At 46.3% G+C, this 12774-nt stretch overlaps 1 protein-coding gene across 3 annotated transcripts in view; it reads right to left on the reverse strand.

Moving 5' to 3' along the window:
• The window catches only part of LOC134958116 (extracellular serine/threonine protein kinase FAM20C-like), a 402537-nt gene that overhangs the window by 143744 nt on the left and 246019 nt on the right, over positions 1–12774 (reverse strand). Inside the window, exon 6 of one of the 3 annotated variants that reach the window (XM_063940486.1) lies at positions 5440–5511. The exons of the other annotated variants lie outside the window; for them this stretch is intronic. Within the exon in view, the coding sequence (XP_063796556.1) occupies positions 5440–5511 (72 nt within the window). The remainder of the gene's footprint in view (positions 1–5439; positions 5512–12774) is intronic. 3 annotated transcript variants of the gene reach the window in all.

The raw sequence follows: 12774 nt of genomic DNA on the forward strand, positions 1-12774 counted from the left end.
CTTCCAAATATTTATAACTTGATCAGGCTGATCTTTATTATAATGTGTTGCCAATAGCATATTAGTAATGTAATATGAATATATGCACCTTTAAAATGCATCTTTTGTATGGGTAGTGGCTTTATGCGTCCCATGGACCAGATACTTGGTCTATGGCTGAACGCATTTAGACTTGATGTACTTGTTGCTAGGCAGCGCTGTGTGGCGCCGTTCACGTGACCTGCGGCTGGAGTGGTGATGTCCTGTGTGTTAATGCGGAAGTTGCGTTCCACGGACCGGAAGTACAGCCGGCGGTGGAACGCACGCCATATATACTAATCTTCACTGTATAATATGTGGCCGGTCCCCTTGTGTATAGCGCCGATCACGTGACCCGCGGCTAGAATGGTAATATCCTGTATGTTAATGTGGAGGTTTGCGTTCTACGCAGTGCCGTTTCTTGCGGCGGGCGAGCCGTGCAACCGCACGGGGCGCCCGCCGCGGCACTTCCTGAGCACTTTCAAACCCCCCTCCCCTCTCCTCCCGAGTCACGACGCAATCGCGTCATTCCGCGAAATCCCGCCCCCCGAGCTGGGCACTTGGGAGGAGGGAGAAGGGGGAGCCAAGACGGCCAGCGCTGCGCAGACGAGGACGAGGCGGCTGAAGAGCGGGAAGAACCGCTTCAAATGTAAGTCATCCCCTCTCCCTCTCTCTCTCTCCCTACCCCCCCACCACCTGCCGTACTGTGTAAAATGGGGACACTTGTCTGCCGGAATGTGTAAAATAGGGACACTTGTCTGCCGGAATGTGTAAAATGGGGACACCTGTCTGCTGCAATGTGTAAAATGGGGACACATTCCTGCCGCAATGTGTAAAATGTGAACACTTGCCTGCCGTACTGTGTAAAATGGGGGCACGTGCCTGCCGCAATGTGTAAAATGGGGACACTTTCCTGCCGCAATGTCTAAAATGTGAACACTTGCCTGCCGTACTGTGTAAAATGGGGACACCTGTCTGCCGCAATGTGTAAAATGGGGACACTTTCCTGCCGCAATGTGTAAAATGTGAACACTTGCCTGCCGTACTGTGTAAAATGGGGGCACGTGCCTGCTGCAATGTGTAAAATGGGGGCACGTGCCTGCTGCAATGTGTAAAATGGGGGCACGTGCCTGCCGCAATGTGTAAAATGGGGGCACGTGCCTGCTGCAATGTGTAAAATGGGGACACTTTCCTGCCGCAATGTGTAAAATGGGGGCACTTTCCTGCCACAATGTGTAAAATGGGGACACTTTCCTGCCGCAATGTGTAAAATGTGAACACTTGCCTGCCGTACTGTGTAAAATGGAGGCACGTGCCTGCCGCAATGTGTAAAATGGGGACACTTTCCTGCCGCAATGTGTAAAATGGGGGCACGTGCCTGCCGTACTGTGTAAAATGGGGACACTTTCCTGCCGCAATGTGTAAAATGGGGGCACGTGCCTGCCGCAATGTGTAAAATGGGGACACTTGCCTACCGTGCTGTGTAAAATGGGGACACTTGCCTACCGTGCTGTGTAAAATGGGGACACTTGCCTGCCGTGCTGTGTAAAATGGGGTCGCGTGCCTGCTGTAATGTGTAAAATGAGGACTTTTTTTTTTTTTTCTTCATCCACTAGGGGTCACTGGAGTACTTTAGGGATATGGACGGTTCCACAGGAACTAGGCACTGAATAAATTAAAATTTGAGAGTACTTCCCCCCCTCCATATCCCAGAGTACCTCAGTGTTTTTTTGGTGCTCACCGAGCAACTAGGCCTGTGGAGTTTCTCCACAATTATTGGATTTATTTTTGATTTTTCAATGTTCCACATCCCTTCCCCCCTTCCAGAAAGGCGAGGGTCCGGGATAGTGGAAGCTGCTGAAGCAGCTGTGGGTGTCGGTCCTCTCTGAAAGAGCTCCCTCACCACAACGTGCAGGACTGAAACCTGCAGTAAAGGCTGGACGGAACTTACAGAGAAGCCCCGTCATAGCCCTCACCACAGGGTCCAGGTATGTTGAACGGGGCGGTCAGCTCACGCTGCCGCCCCGCTGTGTGGGATACTGTGTGTGTGGCCGCCGGCCGCTGCCTTCAGCCGCCCGCCGCCGCTTCCAGCGCCGCTGTTTATGCTGTGTCCCCCGCCGCTCCGGCCACGTTGATTTATGCATAGGCCGCTCCACGGCTCTATGCAGCGCGCTCCCCGGCCCTCGATGCCGCTTCCGGCTCCCTCTCCACCATAGCCCGGCTCCGTGTATAGAGATTGGTACACGGAGCACGGGGGGAGGGGGGGGGCACACAAATGAGAGTTTTTGTAAAAGGCAGGCTCCATAGCCTTGTGAGTAACTTTGCTGCCACAGTGATGTTCCCTGCACACAGAAATGTCAGGGTCACTGGATAAAATCTCATGTTCAACTCTTGTTGATAAAAGAAGTACGTTTCTAGAATACAGCAGCGCTGCATATGTGTTACAATAGGCTATTAAGTCTTTGTTAAACAGGATACATGTTATATGTGCAGGTTTGAATGCAACATAGTATGTTTATTAAATCTGCTTACATAATTATAAGTCTGCACAAAGTCTGCACTTTGTGAGCATGAGTACATATTTAACCATGCTTCCTGTTGTTTTTCCTGTTGTATTTCCAGAAATTCCTGTATTACATCTCTTACATCTCTCCTCCATTGAAGGCGCAGGGGTGTTAAGGGGAATTTGGGATCAGGCATATTGCTGGCGTGCTCTGCACTTGGCCAGATATATATTTATAGAGACACCTTACTCATACTTGCCTACCTGACCCTCACCATGAGGGAGAAAATGCTCTGTTCCTGGACTTTCCTGGTTATGTATGATTGCCATCACCTGTGGTGAGCTAGTTAATTGATAAGAAAGGTGTTTCACCACAGGTGGTGGCAATCATAAATTACCAGGAAAGTTCAGGAACAGAGCATTTTCTCCCTCATGGAGAGGGTCAGGTTCTCAAGTATGACCTTACTGCTATTTACTGAGTCAGCTCAGGTTGTATTTTGAATTGTCTGTCTGCATAATGAGTAAGACACCAGCAAAGACTAAAAAGCAGTTTCCCTACTGAAAGGGTTAAAGCTCGTCTCTGCTTCACATGTCATAGAATTGTTTGTGTTACAGAACTGTTTGTTCCAGCACATTTTTTGCTACTGTCCTTGTCCGTTATCTTTTTATACCGTGTGAATAACCTTCCTATTTGAGTACCAACTTGCCCATATATGCATATCCTTCCACTGCGGCAGTTCCTAGCCAATCATGTTATGTTAGCCCCCTTTGTGTTCTGTCCAATTAGTTATTGACTTGGGATATACACGCCCTAAATCCTTTCTTTTATATACTTTTGTTAAACAAACAATAAACAGTGTGAATCTTTACTGCTTGTGTTGTGCATGTTACTTGTAGCAAAAGGTTTACACTCACGGACGTCTAAGAGACTATCACATCGAGGGTTAAAGGAAAGAGGAGGAATCCTTTCAAGTGGGGGCTCCGTCCGTGATTCAGTTGGTCGTCCCCGGACGGTAAGATAGAGAATTTATTGTCTGTCTTTGCCGTACGGGATTGCGGTCATACACTGAAGCTGAATCCGTGTCAGTGTTCTGGGAACACGTGACCAAACATCTTTAATGTCTGGGACTTAAAGATACGTCTGAGAAGGGACCGGGGGTCCAAGCGCAATTCTCCAAAGACGTTAGTATCTGGGATACTTAAAATAGACCTGGGAGTCTATACATAACGTAGATTATACCTCGATTTGATTGTCTACTTATTATGTTATGGCCATAACAGATATTAGAGTATAAGTTTCATGTATTCAGCTTGACGGGTGGTAAGTGCACGTCTGTTGAATACCCTTATAACTTTCTTGCTTCCTATCACAATACGCTGCATTTCCAAGTCCCTGTACGAGTGGTGAGTAAACGTACAGATTATTACTATCAATTGTTTTGTTAAAGTACTATGCAGATGATATTGTGATATTGTCAATAACTAATTAACTGGTTAGCTGATGCATGCATAGAAAGTTGTTGGAAATTGTGTTTTTACTATGGGCTCTGGTCAGCGTAAGAAAACTGTATACCCCCCTCCGAGACATGTAAAGAATACGTGGCCCGTAGTTCTACCTCTGATTATTATTTGATTGATCCCTGGGTGGATAATTTAGCAGGGTAGACAGAGAAAGCAGGACAGGACCCATTCCCACGGGAAGGCAGTAATTACCCTTTCTATATGGAGGATTAAAAATATCAGTTCCCAACAGCACAGAAAAAAGGAAGTGAGAAACTGTAAATCTTTGAAAACCCTCTCGCCTCCCCCTTACATTCCAATATATCCTGCGCTTAAAGACACAGATCTCTTAGCAGCAGTAACCCTTTCACACCAGATGGGATCGCCTCCAACTCCACTGCTAGAAAATGCGTCCACTAGCTCTATCCCTAACGCACCAGTAACCCAGAGTTTAGATAATAGTAAAACACTGTCCCAAGCCCACCATTACCCCCGATGGCTGTATATCTTATTTGCGCAAAGCTTGCAAAGGACGCAGCTATACACATATGAAGGAAGTCTTTAAAACCCGTGCTTCTTTGCCTGTGCTTCTTTGCCTGTCGCTGTAGCTTGTAAACAGAAACCTTCATAGTCTGTTACTGAGTTTTGGAAAAGGTTTAAGGACTGCTGGACAGATGACGCTGGCTTACCTTTGCTTAACTCAGAAAGCTTACTCATTTCCACCTTCATTAACAACCTTCTACCTTCTGTCATAGTTTCTGTTAAGCAAAGCGTCTCTTCCTGGACTTCTGATAGTACGATAGATTTTAAAAAACATCTGTATGAGAAAGAGGCTGCAGGGTGTTTTGATGTAAAGAAACCTGCACTCACTCATAACTATCAGAACTCCAGACGCTTTGACAGACAGAACCAACCCCGCAGTCAGGGAAAGATTCACCTCTGCTGCCACTTATTATAAATGGAAGTAAAGTTCCCTTTTTTGTGGACAGCGGTGCAACAACCAGTGTTTTGTGTTCTGACCTATATGATGGTGATTTGGAAAAGACTGCTCCTTCAATGGGAGTCAATGGGATACCCACCAATGCCTGACTTAGCTCAAGTAAACCCCGCTCTTTGGTCGGAAGGTCCATATGACACTGGCCTAATCTCATGCACACCATATAAGGCCAATCTCAAACCCGACTCACAACCTGTTTATCAAAAGCAGTATCCCCTCTCACCAGAAAAGATAGAAGGTCTCCGCCCCATGATACAGCAATTCTTACAACAGGGTATTCTCAGACATATTGTATCACCATACTGTACTCCTGTGAACCCTGTTGCCAAAGCTGATGGCAGTATAAGATTTGTACAGGATCTCAGAGCGATCAATCAGTTAATTGTCCCAATTGCACCAATTGTTCCAGATGTAAACTCACTCATTTCTGCAATCCCTGCAGATGCTGCGTTCTTCTCTGTAATTGATTTGAAGAATGCCTTTTTCAGCATACCTGTAGATTCACAGACACAATTACTTTTTGCCTTTTCTTTTGAGGGTAAACAACTTACCTGGTGCAGATTATTGACGCACCTGTTGTCTCCAGGCCACATTGGGGCCCTGGCAACCTCACCATGGTTCAGTCCTGCTACAGTATGCAGATGATCTGCTGCTCTGTAGTCAAACTGAGGAGGCCTGCCGAGAGGATGGTGTTTCATTACTAAACTGGCTTTGTGAATGTGGACACAAGGTGTCCAAAACAAAAATGCAATGGTGTAAAAAGCATGTTGATTACTTAGGTTTTGTGCTCACTCAGGGAGAGAGGAAAATCAGTCCACAACGCATACAGTCTGTATTGGGCCTGGTCACCCCAACTACCCAGAAGGAACTACTGTCCTTCCTGGGTATGGTAAATTACTGCAGACAGTGGATTTCTGATTGCTCTTATTATGATAACATTTTGAGACAAGCCACACTGAAGGACAAACCTAAAACTGTACAATGGTCACAAGAAATGTTAACTGCATATGAAAGTTTAAAATGTATGTTGATGAAAAGTCCGGCACTTGGCCTCCCCAATTATGTACTACCTTTCCATCTATATGCAAGGGACAATTGTAAAACCATGGCGGGGGTGCTCACACAGTTTCATGGAGGGAAGTTGCGCCCCGTGGCATTTTTTTTCCAAAGTCATGCCAGTGTCTGTGCAAGGTATGCCTGCCTGCCTCAGGGCTTTGGCAGCCTGTGCAATGGTTGCAGAAATGGCCACTACCCTCACTTTAGGCCACATCACAGTACTCCACACCACACATGATGTCCTGGCAATACTTAAAGGCTTACACACACAGCACATGTCAGCACAACGCCTTAGTGGATATGAAGTACTCCTTTTGAGTAACCCTACCCTTACCATCAAGTACACTGCTAGTTCTTCTGGCCCTGCACCCATTCTCAATGCCCTTTTAGGCTTGAAAGGTCCCGAGGATGAACCACCCGACCTACATGACTGTGCTGCTTCCATTGAAGCTGAAACTTCTCCCAGACTTGACATGTCTCCCGTTCCCATACCAGGCGCAGACATAGTTTTTGTTGACGGCTCCTGTAGTAGGCCCAATGACAATACATACCAGGCTGGCTATGCCATTGTCACCCTCCCTGACACTGTGTTGGAAACCCTACCAATACCTTATCAGTCTGCGCAAGCTGCAGAACTCATTGCACTCACTAGAGCATGTCCCTCCCTTGACAACGTCCATCTGCTCACTCAACTTCAAGCTGCTGCGACTAATACTGATCTCTCCGACTGGACTTACCCAATTCTGCAGAAAAATCCTAAATCAGGATTAATCTGCAAAGAGGGGAAACCCTGTATACCCCAGTCCAGTGCCCCTTTGCTCATTGCCCATTACCATGGTGTTGGTCACCATAGTAAAGCCACAACACTCCTCCTACTAACCAATGATTTTTATGTTACTAATGCCAAATCACTTGTGGACCAGTATGTTAGCAGATGCATCACTTGCCTCAGGAACAACCCTAACAACCCTAATAAAGCTAAACACACTTACAAATTGATTTTACCCATATCCCTGGTACAGGTAAACAAGAATATGCCCTGGTCATTGTAGATATGTTCTCTCGCTGGCCAGAAGTATTCCTAACTAAGTCAGAGGATGCCAAGACAGTAGCAAGAATCCTAACACAGAAAATCATCCCTAGATGGGGGTGCCCCCTGCAAATAAATAGTGATAAAGGCTCAGCCTTTACAGCCAAAATCACACAGGCCTTAGTAAAAGCTCTGCAGGTGGAGTGGAAGTTTCACATCCCGTACCACCTGCAGAGTTCAGGGGTCGTAGGAAGAATGAATAGGACCCTCAAAGACAAACTAAGGAAGGCCACAGGAGGTACCTTCCACAAATGGAAGCAGGTCCTTCCCATTATCCTAGCAGAAATCAGAATGACCCCACAGAAAACTCTAGGATACTCACCCTTTGAAATACTAATGGGTAGACCCTTCCCCACACCCTGGGCTAAGAAACCGTTGATGATACAGGAAGGAGATCTAGAACTTATAAGGGAAGAGTATGTCAGGGCCCTCATAACCAAACTTGATGAGATTGAACATGATGTCGCTTGTAAAAAACCCTCTGAATCCACAGGAACCAACACACCCTTTTAAGGTCGGAGACAGAGTAGTGGTGAAGATCCTCCCCCGCAGCAAGAGCCCAGGAGACTTCACCTATGGCCCAGAGGCGGAAGTCGTTGCTGTAACCCGAACCGCAGTCCTGACAGAAGAGAGTCCCACCTGGATCCATGCTTCCCGAGTAAAGAAAATTCCTAGACCAGACCTAGAGGAGGAAACAGGTGATTCCAGTGAGGTACGAACAGGGGCGGACAGCCCTGACCTCCCACCTAGCGAAGACAGAAGACCGGAGGAGGATGAAGAAAATGCCCCCTATCTTTACCCTGGGGACTATCTTGATAGCCCTACTGGCCCATTTTCCCCTCTCAATGACTGAGGTTGATATAACTCAGAATAAGGGAAACTGACACTATGGTATAACTCTTCCACCACATACACCGCAACCTACATACTAGATTATTTCCAATTCCCCCAACTAGCTGCTGTCCAAAAGTCTGTTGACTACCAGATCCGCGCTGACACCACAGACAACCTAAGCCCCGAGGTACCTTATATTTGCGTTACAGGCCATAACTGGGGAAATGATTGCAGCTCATGGTCCGCGGCTGCCTGGAACACAGGTACCCCATGGGGCTATAAGCCCGCTGAAGCCTTAGATGAAAAGGATAAACACGGAACATCATTAACTCAACGATTAACCCTTCTTAAAATGCCCAACAATTACTGCAACTCCCGCTCAGGCTAAAAATTGCGCCATTGGCGTGCAGAAAGACGTAAGCTTTGCAAGAATCATATAGTATAACAATAATGATTCTAAGAGGGGAATGAAAGGGTTAAAGCTCGTCTCTGCTTCACATGTCATAGAATTGTTTGTGTTACAGAACTGTTTGTTCCAGCACATTTTTTGCTACTGTCCTTGTCCGTTATCTTTTTATACCGTGTGAATAACCTTCCTATTTGAGTACCAACTTGCCCATATATGCATATCCTTCCACTGCGGCAGTTCCTAGCCAATCATGTTATGTTAGCCCCCTTTGTGTTCTGTCCAATTAGTTATTGACTTGGGATATACACGCCCTAAATCCTTTCTTTTATATACTTTTGTTAAACAAACAATAAACAGTGTGAATCTTTACTGCTTGTGTTGTGCATGTTACTTGTAGCAAAAGGTTTACACTCACGGACGTCTAAGAGACTATCACATCGAGGGTTAAAGGAAAGAGGAGGAATCCTTTCACCTACCATGTCTGTAACAGTGTATTACATGGATCTACACTCACTTCTCTTAATTTTTTTTTTATCATAACTGTTTATAATGATATTATCCCAAAGACTGCAAATCTGAATCATGGCTGTTGTCAGCCAAATACTGGCTTTGTTCACTGTTGTAAAGTAAGATGTGTTATACAATTGGTCAGCACATGGTGATTATAAAACAGTATCTGTGGAGCACTGCAAGCATTGTGAGTTCAGGCTCACCTGCAGCAGCTTTGCTTAATTCAATTAGCCACACCACAATTGGATACGCCCGATCTCATCTGATCTTGGAAGCTAAGCAATGTTGGGAGACCCATTAACTAAGCTGCGGTTAAGCAGCAGACTTCTCAGGTTTTTAAGCCTGCGAGTGGTCACATTTAGTTTCAGACTTCTAAGAATTATTATACCTCTGAATCAGGATATATCTGGATATATGTATATGGGTATATAATATATATGTGTATGTATGCATATATGAAATATATATATATTTATAAGGTCTGAGTATGTGTGAATATACATTGTTGTATATGTGTGTGTGTATATATATATATATATATATATATATGTATATTATGCTGACATTAAAAATCTATTTTGCAATAAGCAAGACTACAGTGGCGCAGTTGGTCGGCACACAGTGCTTATTAAACAGTATCTGTTGAGCACTGCAAACATTGCGAGTTCAGGCCTCACCTCCCCAGATCCCCAGTGGCCTAATGGATAGGACACTGCCCTCCTAAACCAGGGATTGTGGGTTCAGGTACCATCTGGATTGCAAGGCACTACAGCAACCATTTCATCACCAGAGTTGATGTTTAAACAGCAGCTTTGCTTATTATTTTTACAGGTGGCTCTGTAGCCAAGTGGTAGGCTTCCCGGCCACAGTGAACATTGTGATTGCATGGACACTGGTTCAGATCCTGGCAGGTGTAATATATATAATATAATGCTGGAGGTTGCTGCCCTACAACACTCAGCCTCTGGGGGAGCGGGGGGTTGTTAGGAGTTTAATTTATTAATTGTTTTTGACAGCATGTCTCTACAGGAAGATTCACTATTGCTGGAAACCACATGCACAATAATGCAGGTTTATACACAGATTACTTCCGTGGTGTACTTACTGGTCGGGGTACATGATCACTAAGTCTAATGCATAATCAAACAAGCAGCTTCGCTGCAGAGTCGGTCACACAGTGTGTAGGACAAATTCGACTGCACGGACAGACCCTTACCGGTCCTCTTTGGGGGGAATGCAGGCGCATGTACTGCCTGAGAGGGAAAAATTTTACTGTTTCAGCTAGATTGTTGCGGTCGATTCGCCGCCAGCCCTCATAGCACCAGGCCAGTATGTCAAGTTCTCAGCGAAGGCTGAACAATTTCCAATGAGAGACAATTGCAATTATTGGGCGTTTAACTACCTATCGGAGTGTACCCTACACAGCAGTAGGGCTGTTGCTTCGCCCTGCTTTGGTAAGGTTTTGAGGTAACAAGGCTGTAGTGGCAGGGCGCTCCAGTTCAGGTTTGCCCTAAATAAAGACCACCTTACACTTCTTGCTGCCTACAGCTTCTGTGAAGTTGGCAGTTAGTTCTTGCGTTTCAGCTTCGCTAGTGGCGCACAACGTCCACTTTGGCTACGTTCCAAACAAGAATAGATCGCGGACCAAGTGGGGGGGGGGGGGGGGGAATCTGATTTCCTACCATTGTCTATGCGAATTCTTGAATGATTCCGTCTCAATGATTTCAATTCCTAGGTATGATTCTCGATGAGGTAGATCAAAGAATTTACCTACCCGAACAGAAGTACAGGTCATTCGTCATCTGGTACAATTAGTGCTCAAGCCTCGCACAGTCTCGGTTCATTTGTACATTCGCCTATTAGACACAATGGTGGCGGCTTTCGAAGCGCTTCAGTTCGGAAGCCTTCACTCACGTCCTTTTTAACTGGATGTGCTCGCAATGGTTGGCTGTGGCCTAACGAGTACAGTGTCTGCCTGCAATGCATGCCAAAAACAATGGTCGGGCTCGCTTCTGCAGATTCACCGCAGGGTGAGGTGGTCTCCAAGGGCCAGGGTGTCTCTACTCTGGTGGCTCAAAGTACAGAATCTAACCGCAGGGAAACGGTTCGGCGCCTGGAATTGGATAATTCTCACTGCGGACGCAAGTCTCAGAGGTTGGGGAGCTGTAGTTCAAAATTTTCAGCTCCAGGGTCTCTGGGCGGATCACGAAAGAGTGCTGTCTATAAATGTCCTGGAACTCCGGGCAATTTACAATGCGCTACGACAAGCAGTGCACATGCTGCAGGCTCAGGCTGTTCAGGTGCAGTCAGACAATGCGACGGTGGTCGCATACATCAACAAACAAGGAGGAACGAAAAGCCGCATGGCAATGCGGGAAGTAGCTCGAGTCCTCAATTGGGCCAACGTGATTTTGTTGGCAGTATTCATTCCGGGAGTGGACAACTGGGAGGCGGATTATCTCAACTGCCGGGATTTTTATCCAGGATGTGCATTAAATCCAGAAGTGTTTCACATGCTGGTCCAGAAGTAGGGTTACCCGCAAGTGGACCTGGTGGCATCTCGCCACAATTATCAAACGCCCCAGTACGTGTCCAGAACGAGAGATCCAAAGGCAGTGGCGGTGGATGCTCTCACAATCACGTGGCCATACAGTCTCGTGTATCTGTTTCCACCGTTTTCCGCTGCTCCCTCTGTTGCTAAAACGGATCAAAAGAGAGTCCGTCACAGTCATACTAGTGGTGCCTCATTGGCCTCGGAGAGCTTGGTTTTCGGATCTCCGCGGTCTACTCGCGGACGTTCTTTGGCCGCTCCCACTGCGTCCGGACCTGTTACAACAGGGTCCGTTCTTTTTCTCCGATTTAGTGCGGCTGCGTTTGACGGAGTGGCTGTTGAGACAGCCCTCTTAAAAAGAGAGGGCATTCCAGAATAGGTTATACCAACCATGTTACGAGCTAGGAAGCCGGTTACGACAGCTCATTATTACAGAATTTGGCGTGCCTATATAGGTTGGTGTGAAGTTCGGAAGTATCCAACATCATCTTTCAAGTTATCCCGTCTTTTGTTATGTCTACAGATGGGGTTAGATGGAGGTCGGCATTTATCCACACTAGAGGTGCAGATATCTGCATTGTCAATTTATTTTCAAAGAAGATTGGCTCTATTGCCGTCGGTACACACCTTTATGCAGGGTGTCCTCAAAGTACAGCCTTACAACAAGTGGATATTAAGTTTCTCACTTGGGAAACAATTTCTCTCCTAGCCTTAGCTTCGGCAGGGCGGGTTTCAGTTTTGGGTGCCTTGTCATGCAATCCACTGTATTTAGTGTTTCATAATGACAGAGCGGAACTTTAGACGAATCCCGCTTTCCTGCCAAAAGTAGGGTCCTCTTTTCACATCAATCATCCAATAGTAGTTCCTGTGTTAACAGGAGATTCTGGAATTTTGGTTGTGGTACGAGCATTACGCGTTTATGTATTCCGAACGTCTACAGTTCCTAAGACGGATACGTTGTTATTCTCTATGATGCGGCCAAGATGGGTTGGCCACCTTCTAAGCAGACCTTAACCAGATGGATAAAACTGACCATACGTCAGGCTTACCTTCATGTTAGGTTACAGCCGCCTACATCAGTAACAGCTCATTCCACACGTTCTCCGGGAATGTCATGGGCAGCTGGTCGTGGAGTTCTACGACACAGCTTTGCAGTGCGGCTACATGGTCTTCAGTGCACATGTTTGTGCGCTTTTACAGGTTTGATACTTTTGCGGCATCAGCATCTAGCTTTGGCCATCTAGTGTTACAGGTGCCAAACAGCTCTCCCGCCCAGGGGGGAAACTTTGGTACGTCCCTAGAGTAC

This window comes from Pseudophryne corroboree, chromosome 9 (genome assembly GCF_028390025.1).
Source record: "Pseudophryne corroboree isolate aPseCor3 chromosome 9, aPseCor3.hap2, whole genome shotgun sequence".
Lineage (NCBI taxonomy): Eukaryota > Metazoa > Chordata > Amphibia > Anura > Myobatrachidae > Pseudophryne > Pseudophryne corroboree.